General features: G+C 34.7%; 1 protein-coding gene across 2 annotated transcripts; it reads left to right on the top strand.

Moving 5' to 3' along the window:
- The first annotated feature begins 383 nt into the window (after window positions 1-383).
- On the top strand, window positions 384-9,461 carry LOC131630331 (F-box protein At4g00755-like). Of its 2 annotated transcripts, none has more exons than XM_058901119.1 (6): window positions 384-528; window positions 2,498-2,651; window positions 2,901-3,317; window positions 3,434-3,603; window positions 4,252-4,382; window positions 9,210-9,461. In XM_058901119.1, exons 2-6 carry the CDS (start codon window positions 2,516-2,518, stop codon window positions 9,331-9,333), a joined length of 978 nt encoding a protein of 325 aa, XP_058757102.1. In that variant the 5' UTR covers window positions 384-528; window positions 2,498-2,515; the 3' UTR covers window positions 9,334-9,461. The 2 variants fall into 2 exon arrangements, with proteins under 2 accessions (XP_058757102.1, XP_058757103.1); XM_058901120.1 differs by lacking the exon at window positions 384-528 and adding an exon at window positions 566-893.
- Window positions 9,462-16,306: the final 6,845 nt, after the last annotated feature.

Raw genomic sequence — 16,306 nt, forward strand, 5'->3', positions numbered from 1 at the left:
CGGAAATGCAATTCCATAAAAATTATGGAGTTGCATCTCCGAATTAAAAATAGACACATTCAAGAGGCTGAACTCAAAGCCAATCTTAATAATATACGTTTGATGCGTCAAGAGATACATTCTCTGAATTTAAAGGTATTATCATATTTTCACGAGGGATACTAATAATCCATATAATACATTAAAATTTCCATTTGGTTAAACTAAATCATCTCACTCAAATACGTTTCCGAGTTTAATGTAAATATATATTTTTTAAATATAGACTTTTATGGTCTACCTAAAATAGTAATTTTTTCTTTTTTATTTTTTGTAAAACAAATGATTGTGCTTGGAAAATAAAAATATCCTTCTAATGCCAGAAATACCCCCTACCTCTCTAAACGAACACAGACAACAGAGAGAGGCGAAGAAGGATTTTTGACAGTGAGAGATGGAGAAAGAGGAATTGCGCAGAAGAAAGAATGAGCGATGCGAGAGAACGAAAATTGACCACATCAGAATGGAATGTGATTTCTTTGATTTCAGGTATCATTCTTGATTTTCTATTTTTAGTTGAGTTGTGTGTTTTTTTCTTCTCATATTTTGTATATGATAGCATGATTCTGCTTCTATTTGTTCCTAAATTTTTTGGCTATTTATGTTATAAGAATTTGTTGTTTGTATTAGTTAATTGAAATGTTTATGGTTGTAGTTTTGTATAATTGAAGATTGCAACTTACTTGTTGGTTTTAAAATCTAGGGTTGTTGTGAGTTATTAGTGTTCTTCAGGGTTACTGCCTTGTGCTTTCTATCATACACATTTTCTTTGACGGTGTTTGGTTACTGATTTATATTCACTGAGGTTTTTAGGAGGATTTGATGAGGAAGTAAATCATGTTTGCATTATTTAGGTAAGTTAGCTTAACCACTTTATAAATTGCTTATTGAAAAATATATAAAATCCTTAACGAAGGAACCAATTCTAAATATATTTTCTAAGAGGAGAGATTGTTATACGGATCATCGCATTAAATTTATTTTTTTGTTAAAATTTGGGTTTGGATTTTGTCTGAGAGAAAAGACAGAGTTCAAAGAAGCATTTTTTAGATTGACGATTTGACGGAGGGTAGGGCAGAGAAGATGTGAGGCAGATAGAGGGGAGGAAGAGAGTGGTTACAGATCAGTGATGGTTAAGGCGGTGAGGATAAAGATGACTTGAGAGGTCCATGGCTTGGCTGAGAATTTTCAACACATGGCTAAGCACAAATCAGTGGAGACCAAGGCGGCCAGTCATTTATGAAAGGGGTGGAGCGAAGATAACAAAACTTTGATCTGACGATGATTAATTGTTGGACTTACCGCATTAATTGCAGTCCACCTCTAATCGCCTTAATTGCGGCACTTTGGCTTGCTTTCATTGCAGTCCCTAAAACCTTCATTGTGTTGGCTTTGAAGGGGTGGATTTAGTCCCACATTGCTTAGAGATATGGCCTGTGTTGTGTTTAAAAGTGGGGGTAATCCTCACCTTACAAGCCGGTTTTGTAGGGATGAGTTAGGCCCAACCCAAATTCTGAGATTAATAGATGACAATATTGCCTTTTTGGTTAGTAAAAAAAAAAACCATGCTAGACGCCAAAGAAATAGATAAATAAAAAGATTGACACAAAAATATCTCAATCCACAGTATTTTTTTTCTTCAGAAAAAGTACATATAAAAAGGGAACAAATTTCCAAAATATTTCATTTGAGGGATGACTTGTCCTTCTAGAAGAGTTCTACCCTTAAGAGTTAAGACACCACGGTTATAAATCCCGTGCCATCCGTTCCTATGCTTTTGTTTTCTCTCACTTTCTAGGGTTTCTTTTGTCATCTCAGACTCATACTCTTTTGCTGAAAGGTAATTCCTTTTCCATGCCTATGAGTATGCGTGTTCATAGTTTTCGCATACAACATTGTGACTTTATATTTTCTTAATACAAGCATGGATTTCCTTCCTTGAATGTCTCTTTTCCTTATATTCTTATTTTTATTTAGCATGATTTGGTCACGGTGCAAAATTTCCACTTAATTTTTATTGCTCGACTGTGATTGTCCCCGTGATATCAAGGTTTGCGGCTGGATCGGCCATATTTGAGTGTCATCTTCTGTTATTATCACCAATAATGGATAGGATTTATATCATTGATGCACGCGCGTGTAAACTATTATCAATTTCATTTTTCTTGCTTTGGCTTGGTGAATTCTCAAATGGCATACTTTTCTTAAGTTGTATAATGTTCATCCGAGGCGCTATCTGTTAATCATGTTTTGGACTTTTGGTGGTAGGCAAATTTTCAACTTTATTTTATCGTATATTTGTCAGTGCTTTAATCTTAAGAGGGTCTGATTGTTTTAAAGAAATTGATTTCTACTCATATTTATGAAGATTTCCAGTTTGTGTTTTGATATCACTATTGCTGGCATTGAGCTTTAGCTGTTCTGCAGTGATTGAATGACCACTTTTGCTTTCAATCAGGATCTTATACTTGAGAATATGTCGAAAGTGAAAACCAATTTGGATTTAATCCAATGGCTCGGACATGACATGTCAATTAAAGTTTTCTCGTATTTGGATAATCCTCGTGATCTTGTTTGTGCATCTGCCGTTTCTAGTTCTTGGAATGATTTTGGTAAGCTATCTATTTTTTATTACTTCCAGTGCTAGGATTTTATCATTTGTATCTTTATTTGTTTAAATGCTTATTCATCTAGAAGGTTTTTATCTATGCTATATCAAATTTGTGAGTTTTAATGGCATGCTTCTGAAAGTGAATTTCTCTAATGCTAAATTGTTCTCTAAATTCTGCGTGTAGCTCAATGTTCTCTGGCTTGATTTTGCTGTTCAAATGGTAATAATATGAAATCTAAATATTTTGCAGTTATTGAAAATGGTCTCTGCAAGGAACTTTGCTTGAAAATGATTCCTGAATTATCTAGTGTAGTTCGAACCATTGAGGGCGACAACCTGATTGAATTTGATGGTAACAATGTGGGGTATTATTATACAAGAAAACGGGAGTGTCTTAAAAGAGATCATAGAGTCTATGCAATTCTAGCGTTTGGTCTCATTCCAATGGGTAACAACTGCATCTCACAAGCCATATGTGCATCCAGCACTAATGATCCCATAAAAGAAAGCCTTACAAATACATTGGAGCCTAGGGATATTACTGAACGTGGCCTATCATATTGGTCAAGTATAGGGCAAAGCAATCCTTGTGTTACCGAGACTTTGCTTTATCGGCTATATTCCAAGATATGTCTTGTCACCGAGATTTATGTCCAACCATTCCAAGGTTAATCCTGTAGATATATTGATGTATTTTGTATATCAATTTGAATTGAAAAATAAGTTATACTGAGGATTCCAAACTTTTCCTTCTGCTGACATAGAATTTGTATTTCTTGTCAGATTATGTTCATGATGGCGTCCCAATATATTCAGCTAAAGCTATCCGATTTAGATTGGGCGGGGCAAGAGACCCCATGAAAATAGATTCAAAGTTTGATTTACGTGATGAAGTGGCTTTAAGCAGACTTACCATATGGACATATGCTTCGCCTGTATTTCCAATGTCTCAGGTTTGTTGTACTATGAACATATATGGGGTGGTGGTTGACTATCCATTCTAAATACCATTATCTAGTTTTTGTCAATTTTTGTATGAAATTTAACATGCATTATTTTGGATAATGGTAATTGGCTCTGATAGAGTATAAGTTAAAACAGTTAATTGGTTGGGTGGTTAATAAGAGTATGGACTAAGCTTAAAATAGTAAATAGTAAATAGTAGAAGGTAGATGAGTAAGGATGCCAATGGGTACTTCAAAGTTTATCCATGGTGAAGGGGTTAAAACTGTTATTATTAGGTGCTACTTAGCTCAATTAGTAGCAGAAGGGTAGAGATATCATTCAATTTTTTTGTTTTTTTGGATAAAGAGCCAAAAGGCAATATGATTTGTTTTGAATTCTCTACCTTTTTTGGTTTAGATATGATAAGCACATTCTCTCCCTTTCTCTTTAGATTTTCTAAATTGTTCTCTTGTGGATATTTACTGATATTTGGTAATTACTCAAGATATGAAGTTATTTTTGAGGTGGTGCAGTTTCTCATCTCTCTGTACCTTCTTAAAATAACAAGTATAGTTTTGAAATTTTACCCTTTTGAACTGCATTTTTTAGCGTAGTATATTCTATCCATGTTTATGAAATTTGAAATGCATTAACAGCATATTGTACAGGAAAACAAGTTACAGCATTTCAAGCTACCTGAACCTGTTTTGTGCATTGGAGGTTTTCTGCTAGTGGAGCTGTTGGGAAGTGCTCAAGAATTTGTAGGGAATAATTTATTCTACATATGGTATGTTTCTCAAATCTCATCTCTTCCGCTCACATGCACACACACGAATTAATGTTGTTTGGGTCAAATATTGACTGAAGAAGAGCATTTTTGCCAATTTAAATGGAATTGATAAGTTGGTTATTGATGGATTTTACAATTCCAGATTGATGAAATATGTATATTATTCAATAGAAATGATGAGCATAGAAGCTCTACAATGAAGGGATCACATGTCCGAAGTCAAAGACTCCTTGTTATTAGGGAATAAAAGTGAGAATTAAGTTTGTAACTAGAACTAATACACTTGTAGCTGATGAGTAACTAATTCTGTTAGTAAAACAGAATTAGTTATAGTAATTGGAACTGTAGCAAATTCTGTTAGTAGAACAGAACTATAAATAGTAATTGGAGTGAAGGGAAGTCAATTTTTGAACTCAATTGTAATCGGAAGAGTGGATTTCTCAAATCAGTCAGTTTATTGCAAACTCTGAATTCTTTTAGAATTCTTTATCTTCTTCCTTTGTTCCAATTGAAAATTCAATTGGCATCAGAGCAACACGATCTTGGAGTAATTCATCATGCGCAATATCAGAAACTCAACCATAATGGAATTGCGACCATAGGAAGTGTAATGAGAATGGATACATTGAAGACAGAGGTTCTTGAATCGACGGAGACACTCATTTTGGGGAACCAACAAGGGGACCCAACGACGACTTCGAACTCCAAAACTGGTAACGGTGAAGGGGGATTCAATTTTGGGGATGCCAATGACGGACTTGGAACTGTGAGTAGATCCATTCTGAAAGAATGAGAAATAAGGCATCACAAGGTGGAATTGCCGCTTTTTAGTGGCGAAGACGCAGCTGGTTGGATTAGAAAAATTGAGCGTTATTTTCAATTTAGGCAACTGCCTAAGGAAGATAAGCTGGACACTGCGCTTATGGAGATGGAGGGAGAAGCCCTTGCATGGGTGCAGTGGTGGGAGGCAAACACTTTAGCGCCCAATTGGCACGATTTCAAGAATGCCATGCTTAGAAGGTTGCACCCACGGTGGTTTTGAATGTGGTGGAGCTGATGTTGGGACTGAAAAACGAAGGCAGTGAGAGAATTTCGAAGGAGTAAAGCTCTTTCCGATCATTTGAAGATTCCAGATCCATAACTCATCTTAGGAATGTTTTCTAATGAATTGAGGGACGAATTAGGGCTGAAGTGAGGCTGCAAAGACCCTAAGATTTGGCAGAAATGATGGACGTGGCTCTGCTGGCCGAGGAGAAATTGGGTCCGGGCAAATTTGGAGGGTATGTAGGAAACAAAAATTAGACTTTTAACAAATCTCGTGTGTTCAGAAATCGGAGAGCTGAACCAGGCAGCAAACAAACTAATTCTGTCAATGGAGATAAATCAAAAAGTGCAGCAGGAGAACATAAAGGATGTAAGAATTCCACCCAAAAGTTTTTATCTAGTGAAGATTTATGGAGAAAGAAGGAAAGGATTATGTTTCACTAGTGAATAAACATTTTAAATTCTAGTGATAGAGGAGAGCTGTGACAGGGAAGATTCAGATGTGTCCGAGAAGGAAGACATTGTATGGGAAACACAAATAGAAAATCTGGATTTGTATAGTTTAGCACGAATTACTACTAAAAAATCTTTTATGATGTGGCAAGAGTTGTGGGAACAAAAGATTCTCGTGTTAATAAATAGTGGCACTTCCCACAGTTTTATTTCTTCTAAGATGATGGAGAGATTGGACCTAATGCCAGAGACTACAACGCCTTATTGGGTTCAGGTGGGAAATGGAGAAAAGATCCAATGTAATGGGGTGGGTAGAGGCGTGGAGATCAAATTACAAGGATTTGGTGTTGTGGCTGATTTTATGTATTCTGTTTAGATGGAGACAATGTTGTACTGGGAATGGAATGGTTGGACCTTGGGGACATTGAAGCCAACTTCAGGGACTTGAAATTGAGGATCAAGAGAGATGGGGTCAACTATAATTTGTTGGGGGATCCTGCCCTATCAAAGGGGAAACGACAACTAATCAATTGGTGTTTGAGTTGGAAAACACTACAGAAGCCTTTAAGGTAGATTGCAAAATCTTACAAGAGGTCAGCCATGGAAAGAACAGCATTTCAAGCCCTTTGCAGCAGTTTTGCAGGAGTTGAAGTTGTTTTCATGAAATTGGAAGGGGTGCCTCTTAAGAGGAGGCATGACCATACAATTATCTTGAAAGAGGGAGCAAACATACCTAATCTAAGACCTTATAGGTACCCTCAATTCAAAAAAATGAAATAGAGTTTGGTGGCAGATATGTTGAAAGCTGGCATTATTTTACCTAGTAGTAGCCCGTATGCAATCCCAATCATCTTGGTTAAGAGGAAGTACGGTAGTTGGATATTTTTTGTGTGAACTACTGGGCTTTGAATAAGGTGACGGTTCCCAACATATCTCCAATTCCTTTGATTGACTACTTGTTGGATGAACTAGCAGGTGCTCAAATATTTTCTAAACTAGATTTGAAATCTGTTCAAATCAGGATGACAGAGGATGCCATTCTAACATCAGCTTTTCATACGCACGAGGGACATTATGAATTCGTGCTCATGCCCTTTGGGTTAACTAACACTCCTTCAACATTTCAAGCTCTCATGAATGAGGTACTCAAGCCATTCTTAAGGAAGTTTATATTTGTATTTTTTGACGATATACTAATATATAGTAGAAATATTGAGGATCATGTCATTCATTTGAGGAAGGTGTTTAGAATTTTGCTGCAGCATCAGCTAAATGTCAACAAAAAAAAGGTGATATTTTTTGGGGGCGTATTGTATCTTTCGAAGGGGTGTCAGCTGACCCAAAGCAGTTAGAGGCCATGCTGCAGTGACCAACCCCAAAGATGTCAAAGGCTGCTTATGTGGATTTCTGGGTCTCACTGGTTATTATGTAAGGTTAGTCCAAAGCTGTGGCTTGTTGACTCGACCTATAACTAAGTTGTGAAAAAAGTAAAAAATTTAAGTGCTCTATAGAAGCAGAGTCAGCTTTCCAAATATTGAAAACAGCCATGACAACTCTGCCTCTGCTGGCTGTTCCAGACTTTAAGAAGCAGTTTGTAATTGAGATAGATGCGTCCAACAAAGGGGTAGGAGCTATTTTAATGCAGGAAGGGAGGCCAATTTCATATTTCATCCAGAAACTGTCCACTAGAGCTCAGCAGGAATCAAAATATGAAAGAGAGCTGATGGTAATTGTGTTGGCTGTATAGAAATGGAGACACTACCTATTGGGGCAACATTTTATCATCAGAACTGATCAAAGAAGTCTTCAATTTTTGCAAGAACAAACCATATTAGGGGAAGATCAATTTAGGTGGACCTCTAAATTACTTGGGTTTGATTTTGAAGTACAATATAAACCAGGTAGTGCTAACAAGGTAGTAGATGCCTTATCCAGGCAATGCATCATCTCGAAGGTGAATTTGTTTGAATGGGAGGATTGGGAAAAGGAAATTATGGCTGATGAGCACATAGCAGCAGTGACACAGAAGGTATTGTTGGCGCCTAAAGGGGAGTCCAAATTCTGGGTCCAGAAGGGCAGACTAATGAGAGGCAGCAATCTTGTTTTACCAAGACAATTCTGAAAAATACCCACTACTTTGGCTGAATGTCATTCTTCTTTGGAAGGTCATTCAGGCCTTTTAGAACTTATAAGAGAACTGCAAACATCTAAGGGAGTACATTGGCAAAACAAGTATGAAACTCAAGCCCCATCTGAACTACTGCATCCCCTACCTATTCCCGCTAAGGTATAGACTGATATCTCCATATGCTCTATTGGAGGATTACCTAGGGTGGGAGGAAAAGATAACATATTAGTAGTCATTGATAGACTTACTAGGCATACTCATTTTCTTTTATTGGGCCATCCCTGTACTACAAGAGAAGTTGCTGGGCTCATATCTAAAACATTTTCTCCGTGCTCTTCGATCCATCAATTCAGGATATGTAAGTTTTTTATCCCTCTATTCCAGTTATTGTTACCTCCTCTCCGTCCTTCTTCCTTGTTTATTTGAAGTGGATTAAAGCTGGATCCTTGGGCATTCACAAACAGATTGGAATGAAAACTGGGTCCATCGCATTTGGGCTGGTTACCCATACTTGGTCCAGAATCGAAACTTCCTCTACTTGCTCCCAGTTGCTAACCTGACCCATATCCTCATTTACCATGGGGCCCAATGTATAAATCTCTTCCTCCTCTCCGCACATTCTTGTATATGCATGCCCGTTTCCATATCCCAGCATATACCTCGCAAGTCCTTTCCAACATCTCCTGCCAACCTCATTACATGAACATAACACATTAAAACATCAAACACGTCGTTGGAGTTCTGGACGGAATCCGCCCACAAAGATCTTCGGGTAAATGACCAACCTGAGACGAAATACATTCAAATTTAGCAATGTATTTGTCTACACTTGGAGTTTGTGGAATTACGAGTAAATGATTTGAATAGAAGCATGATCCTAGATAGAACATTATGGCTCAAGTTGATCCATGTAGTCTACCCTACTTAGTGGATAAGGATTGATTGATGTGTAAACTATTCTCAAGATGTTATCTTGGTCTTGATGATTTAAGTTTTTGTTTTTTATAATAAGAAACAGAGGGAGCAATATTTTATCAAAATTTCATATTTTACCCTGAATGTTAGTAATTTATCTTGTTTCTCTCTTTATGAAGAATTGAAGCTTCTTTCATTTAAGTTACTTTTCTTACTTTACCCTGAATTGTTAGTAATTGCTTATGTCTTATTCTGGTATGATAAATTGGATTACTGTGGTGCAGCATCTCCCATGTTAAAGTTGTTGGACGAATACTTTCTCCAGAAATCCCTGTGAAGACGAGGGTAATTCGACGATTTTCCCTATCGAGCACCCAAGGTGGCGTGGCTAATCGGTTAATTAATTGATTAGAGAGTGTAAGAAAGATTACTATTTTTAGCACATTCTGTTAAATGGCATTATTGATTTGGATTTGTTATAGTCTCGGTTACATTTTGAATTTATTTAAATAAATAAAATTTCAGACTTGATGATAGATACCAAGTTATTTTATTTTGCCCTTGTAATGTTTTATGCACTTATTAGTTTTGCTTCAAGATGAAAATATGAATGTCACTCATCAAAATGTTTGTGTTGGTGTTTTTGGAATTTAAGGGAACAAAATAATATTGAACAAGCCATATACGTGATGTTTAAATTTTGGGGGGTGGAAATATGACTTTTTCTTCTCTCATTTGTCCTTTTGTTTCTTTCACCTTCTCGGAACTTTGTCAGTAATATTAGAGTTTGGTTTGTGTCGGTGGTGGAGTGATTTGAGAATTCACATTTGTGGTTAGGCTCGGTGGGAAAGGGGAAGGCGAATCGTAATGCAGATTTAGGTTGGTGATATGGGTGACTCACACTTATAGAAGAGATTATTGAAATTCAAGTGAGGGAGTAAGTCCCACAAAGATTAGAAATAGAGGAATTATAGAAGAGATTATTGAAATTCAAGTGAGGGAGTAAGTCCCACAAAGATTAGAAATAGAGGAAATGTTGGATATATAAGAGAAATAATGATCTATATTTGATATCATTAATTTTTAATTTATTCCAAAATAACAAATTGACACTCTATCCTTCTCTTCTTTTATAAACTATTTGGTTTAATAGACATTTATAGTTAAAAATAATATTAAAAAAATACTAGAATTAGGCTTTCACTTAATTTAATATTTTACTTTGTTCTCTTATTTAATAAACGTTAATTTTTAGTCTCTCAAAAATTCTTTCGTTAGTCAACTTAATCCATTCGATTAAATTTTGACTTTTAATATTTTAGAAGAGACAATATTATTGAGTGTCTATCATAATTTTATTAATTTTTTTATTTTAACCATTTGATTTTTTTAACAAATTGTATACCTTTAAATTTTGAAATTTGAAAGTCTATTAATTATAAGAGCACACCATCAACACATATTTCCTCCGGTCTCATATATAATCAAATTTACAAAAAAAACTCACTCTTTAAGAAGAATGTACCAATACATTTAATTCTTACATTCTTTCTAATTTTATCTCTATTTTTTGGTTTGAAAATCGTGCAAACATTAAAATGTAAAAAAATTATAGGGGTATATTTGGAATAGTGACATTGAATATCCGATGGAGTACGAAACACATCTGAATCACGACTATCATTATCAGAAGTAACATCCATCCTTGAAGGGTTTTGTGTTGGAACCGTAGAGAGAATTGTCGTCCAATCAATTATAGCATCAGTACCTAAATCCAACTCATCAAAAACAGCTTCATCATCTTCCTCATCTTCCTCACTGCTCATGTTATAATCGGGATCAGATTCACTATCTTCATCTTCATTTGCAGCCTCCTCATTATCAACCTCCACCTCCACATTTTCCTCTTCATTTACACCTCCATATTTTCCTCTGGATTTGCAGCATCCTCATTATCAACCTCCACCTCCACGTTATTATTAGGATTAGCAGCCTCCTCATTATCAACCTCCACATTATTATTAACCTCCACCTCCTCACTAGTAACCTTAAACTCCACATTTACATCCTCCTCAAAAATAACAACATCAATACTAACTTCTTCAACCTTGTGCACAACATAAATGTCAACGAGTTTAACTCCTCTAACGTCTTCCACAAACTTTAACACGTCGCTATCATTATTCAACGACCTAAGTCCATGGTAAAATGAAAAGTTTGGATTCCAATACCATAGACACTTTATGTTAATGTACCCCGGAGCTTTGATCAACTCTCCAATTTGCATATAGGATAGATAGTCCACATCCCAGTCCCAATTCACTGGATTGTCGATAAAACGTCCGCAATGATGTATTCGGAGTCTCACCAGTTGAGTTTCGGATGGCCTGCAACAGAACAAAACAAATTCACAAACATGTTCAACACTTTATGGACCACACAACATTCACAAATCAAAATTAGGGACACCAAATTAGGGACCACAAAAATTAGGGACCACAACATAAACAAATCAAAATCTGGGACAACAACATAAACAATCTGGGACCACAACATAAACAACTCAAACAACAATTTCAAGACGAAACGTAAAACTAAACAGGAAACGACTTACCTCGAAACGGAGCTTGAATTCGCCATTTCTTCAACTGAAAACGGAACCGAAAACACAAACGCAAACGGAAAACTGAACGGGAAACGCAAATGTAAACGCACAATTTCACTGTTTAGGGTTTGTGGGTTTTTTCTTTTACTCTCTTCATTTTGTTTAGGGTTCGTGGGTTCTTCATTGTCTAACAGAGAAATGAAGAGAATGAATTAAAATAACCTATTTTCTAATTAACTTAAGTTGTGAAATACAATTTCCATAATTAATATTTTATTTTAATATTAGATTATGTTTCTTTATGGATGAAAATGACGTGGATATTGTTTCAAAACGCCAGTTCATATAAAATCACGCTACGTCATTAAAATTCTGCACCGAATTGACTAGGGGACTAAATCCAAGCAACAAACTTAAAATAGGGACTAAAATGGTGATTTTGAAAGTGGGGGATCAAAATAAAAAATAGCTAAATAGGGAGACCAAAGTTGCATTTAAGCCCAATTTTTTTTTTTATATTTAAGATCATAGAAAAAAAATTGTTATTTATATTTGAGACCTGATGAAGTAATATGTTTTCATCTCCATCTTCATCCAAATTCAAAAAATTCAAAAAATAAAAGAAAAATAAAAACTTTCCAAAATAATTCAAAAACATTCCACACTGAAGATGCTCTAAAAACAAAACCAAATCAATTAATGAAAAACACAACAACTCACTAATCCGGATTATTGTAATAACAAACCAAACACATATATAACAACAATTAGAAAAGAGAAGGAACCAAATAGTTACCTCATTCATATTCCAACATCTTAGCAAATTTATTACCATTCTTGTGATTCCATCTTAGGAAATTTCGAAAAATCCAATATTTTTTTTCAAATTTTCTGGTATTTTTTTGAAATTTCTTGTAAAAACTCGTGGAAATTTTTAAAAATCCGATATTTTTTTAAAATTTCTGATAAAAACGCATATTTATTGAAAATTAGTGATTTTGAGCAAAAGTATAATGGTAAAAGCATACCCTTCGAGGTGGCGTGTATAATTCTCCTTATGGAACCATAATATTACCATCCTAATTTATTGTTTCAATGAACCAAATCAAATTGAAAACACATAATTGAAAAAAAATACCATAATAACTTTACTCAAAGTTTTCATCATTTTCAAAATTCATTCGGTTTTCATCATTTTCAAAATTCATTCATGCGAAGTGGAGATTTCAAATCTCTCAGGCAATATTGGAATTTTTTTTAAAAAAGTAAGTAATATATCGAAAAAGTGGGAATTAGTGGAAGATTTCCTTAAAAATTTCTGGTACAGTCTTCTCACTCTAATAAGTTCTCCTTTTTCATTTTTCAGTGAGGACTAGGAGAAAGACAACACCATTACCAGCAAGATCACTGATAGAGCGACAATTATCATTAGGGCTCCTGAGGTAGAGTCTTCTTAGCTACGGGCTGAATGAGTTGCTTCAACCGGTTTGCATCAGAAATAGATGGCTGAGCAGCCACATGGTCAGTTCCGCGGCACCCCGACGCCCAACAACTAGAGTTACTATGAAGGTACATGCTACCGTAGACGTACCCTGCTGCTGATGAGGTACCTCTTCATGAGGAGGTACCTTCAAGCAAATGTCTACAAAAAAGAAAGCATCCAACAAAGTCTTGAAGTACTAAGATGCCCTGCTAAATTAGTAATGAGTGAGCAAATTGTAAAATATAAGAGATTTCTTGTAAAAGCGCATGGGTAAAGCACACATACTAAAAAATATTTTCAATTTGTTTTCTTTTAAGAAAATATTTTCAAAAATATCTTGAAGTTGCATGAGATGAATGGGCAGTTGTCAAAATAACTCTGAGCAAAATTTTGACCTTGTTAATTGATTAGTACTTTCATCTAATCGGTTAGCTCACTTCAAAATTGAGTCCCAAGCGATTATGACAGTGCCTTAATGATATGTAACGGCTAGATATACTTTTCTTCCTATTTTAAACTTACAAAACTATTATATTTTGAACGTCTAATCGATTGGAATCATGTGTTAATTGATTGGAAAGTCATAAAAGTATTACATTGAAATTTCTTTTAAGCCAACCTTTAGCCTATAAATAGAGGTACCATCTCTCATTTCAAAATATCCAGAATCGTGTTGTGAGTTTTGACACAACTCACTCTATCTAAACTAATTTTTTACTTTCCCTCACTAATATTTTAGCCTTAGTGTCTTTGTGAAAAAAGTCCTTTTATGAGTGAGAACTAATGTGTAAGTTTGAAAGGATAGAATTGTAAGTTCACCATAGAACCTTTTTCTATAACTTGGTTGAAGATAATATCCATCTAGGTAAACTCATAAAAGTTTTGGTTTATGGGATTGTGTGATTCAACCTCTCTTTAGGTTTGAGATCAATCCGATGTTAAAATCTCATATGTTCTTGGTCAGTCCGGTATAAAACCAAGATCAAGTTAATGCTCATCCCGATATTAAAAGCTTGGATAAGGTTCGCGATTAGCCGAGTATTAAAATTTTATAGGTTATTGATTAGCCCAGTATAAAATCAAGGTTAAAGGTTCGTGAGCTCAGCTTGTATAAAAGTTTGTAAAGTTTCTGGAGAGAAGACTAGCCGCTTCAATCTACCATTTGTGGAGAGGGAACAAACCACTTCAATATACTATTTGCAAAGAAAGGACTAACTGCTTCAATTCACCAAGAGAAAACGCACAAACTAAACCTACCGTCTCACCGTTTTTGGTTGGAAGTAAACCATATTTCCTTGTATAAGAGATTTTTCAGTATTTTCAACTAAAAGCTCTCAATATATACTGGATAATCTCAAGATCAATTCTTCGAGAAAGGAGAATGTCCTTTTGTTTTGACAGAACCTCTATAATTCTCTTTGTTCTTCTTTCCCTTATTATTTCAATTTCCACAATTTATTTTCTACATTTTATTTGCGCTATTAATTATTTAAAATGTTTTTAGACTATGATTTTATTCCGCAAAGATTCTCAAAACCACGTTTTTCTCACCCACACAATTAACCACCCTATTGTGTGTAAAGTCACATGTCCACCACATATTATTGATTAAAAAGATTAAACGAGATGAGATTTCACGTCTTCAATTTATTTGATATTAGTCTTTTTAAATTTGATTTGACTTGTTTCCCGTCATCATTAAAATTTGATCAACTTTATATTTTGATAGCTTATTATATAATGATGCTTATGATTAACTTTGTCTTTTCGTTGTCACTAGGGGTAAGAATAAGTTGAGCCGAGTTAGGCTTTGCCAAGCCTGAGCCTAACTTTCTAAAAAATTCAAAGTCTAAGTTTGTCCTGTGCCTATCAAAAGCTTTTTTTTTTGTCTGAGTCTGACTTTTTCAAAGGCCTGATTGGTCTATTAGCCTACTTAAAAAGCCCATATTACATGAACATACGTAAATAAGCAATTCAACTAATGTTTAAATATACTAAAGAATCAAAAGTACAATGAGACTTAATGTTTATTTTTATTTACTTATCTGAGTTTACTTAGTAACATAACTTTTGTGAGATAATTTGTTTGAGAGAACTTATGAAAACACCTTATAATATTATTCTTAGAATTCCTTTCAACTTATTTTCATAAGTACTTCAAGATAACTAAGTTTCATTTTTGTATTTTAATATAAAGTATAAAATACAATATAAAAAACAATAAATTCATTCATATTTATTAAGATAGGCCGATTTGATAGACTTATAAGACTTTTTGTATGGCCTGTGGCCTAGTCTATTTATCTAAATAGGCTTATAAAAAAACTCAGGTCTTTTTCTACTTAAAAAAAATCTGATCTGTGTAGGTTAAACCGTAGGCCCCTATTAATTGACCAATTGACCTGAATTATTCAACCCCTAATTGTCACCATTAAAATTTCGTAATGCTTTAACCTGCACAGCAAATAAAAGCACAACTATTAGGATGTTGGAAATGCAAATCCTAAGAGATGGGTTAGGATATTCACTTTTCATTTCTCAAAGTACTATTCATAGAAGGTGTTGAAAAGATTCAATATCCATTTAGCAAAATAACTAAGAACTCCTATTTCTCAATATTTCAAGCCCTCACAAACACTCACCCAAGATAACTAAGAAACAAGCTTACATGGAGAAAGTTCCCTACTCAAATGTTGATAATTTCATGTCCACGGTTATATGTATTAAGTATGATTGGCCTATGTTGTGATCCTTGTAAGCATGTGTATTACAAAGCCAATAAGACTACATTGGGAGGCAATTAAATGGATCCTTAAATTTTTTAAAGGAACTTCTGATGCATGAAGGACTGAATTATGATAAACATAACAATGACAGATTTGAAGCAACCTGGAGAGAGAAATGACAAAGAGTTTGAAGCCACGACAACATGTAACCAAATGTTTTGTGATAATCAAAGTCACATATACTTGACTAAGAATCAAGTGTACTATCATAAGAGTACTAAACACATTTATATGAAACTGCATTTACCATATCAGTTTTCTTATTTTTTTACACCTTCAATGTGATTTATGTTTGGGAGTTGGAGGAGAAGGGAGGGGAGGGTTTTGAAAAAATAGAAGGATATGGGATGAAAAGAATTGAATGATTTTAGTTGGGAGCAGGGCAGACCCAAACAACGCAGAGGCCCCGTTCTAATTTTAAAAATGGACCCAAATATAAAATATAAAATATAAACACAATTATAATAATTAAAAAACACACATAAAAATTATATTTATGAATTAATC

The sequence above is a fragment of the Vicia villosa genome, unplaced genomic scaffold (assembly GCF_029867415.1).
Source record: "Vicia villosa cultivar HV-30 ecotype Madison, WI unplaced genomic scaffold, Vvil1.0 ctg.000673F_1_1, whole genome shotgun sequence".
NCBI classification, from domain to species: Eukaryota; Viridiplantae; Streptophyta; class Magnoliopsida; order Fabales; family Fabaceae; genus Vicia; species Vicia villosa.

Bases quoted from the DNA above. Each gene is read 5' to 3' on its own strand.
- LOC131630331 (XM_058901119.1), top strand. From the start codon at position 2,516: ATGTCGAAAGTGAAAACCAATTTGGATTTAATCCAATGGCTCGGACAT. The intron at 3,318-3,433 runs GTTAATCCTGTA...ATTTCTTGTCAG, and splicing joins TTATGTCCAACCATTCCAAG to ATTATGTTCATGATGGCGTC. The intron at 3,604-4,251 runs GTTTGTTGTACT...ATGCATTAACAG, and splicing joins CTGTATTTCCAATGTCTCAG to CATATTGTACAGGAAAACAA.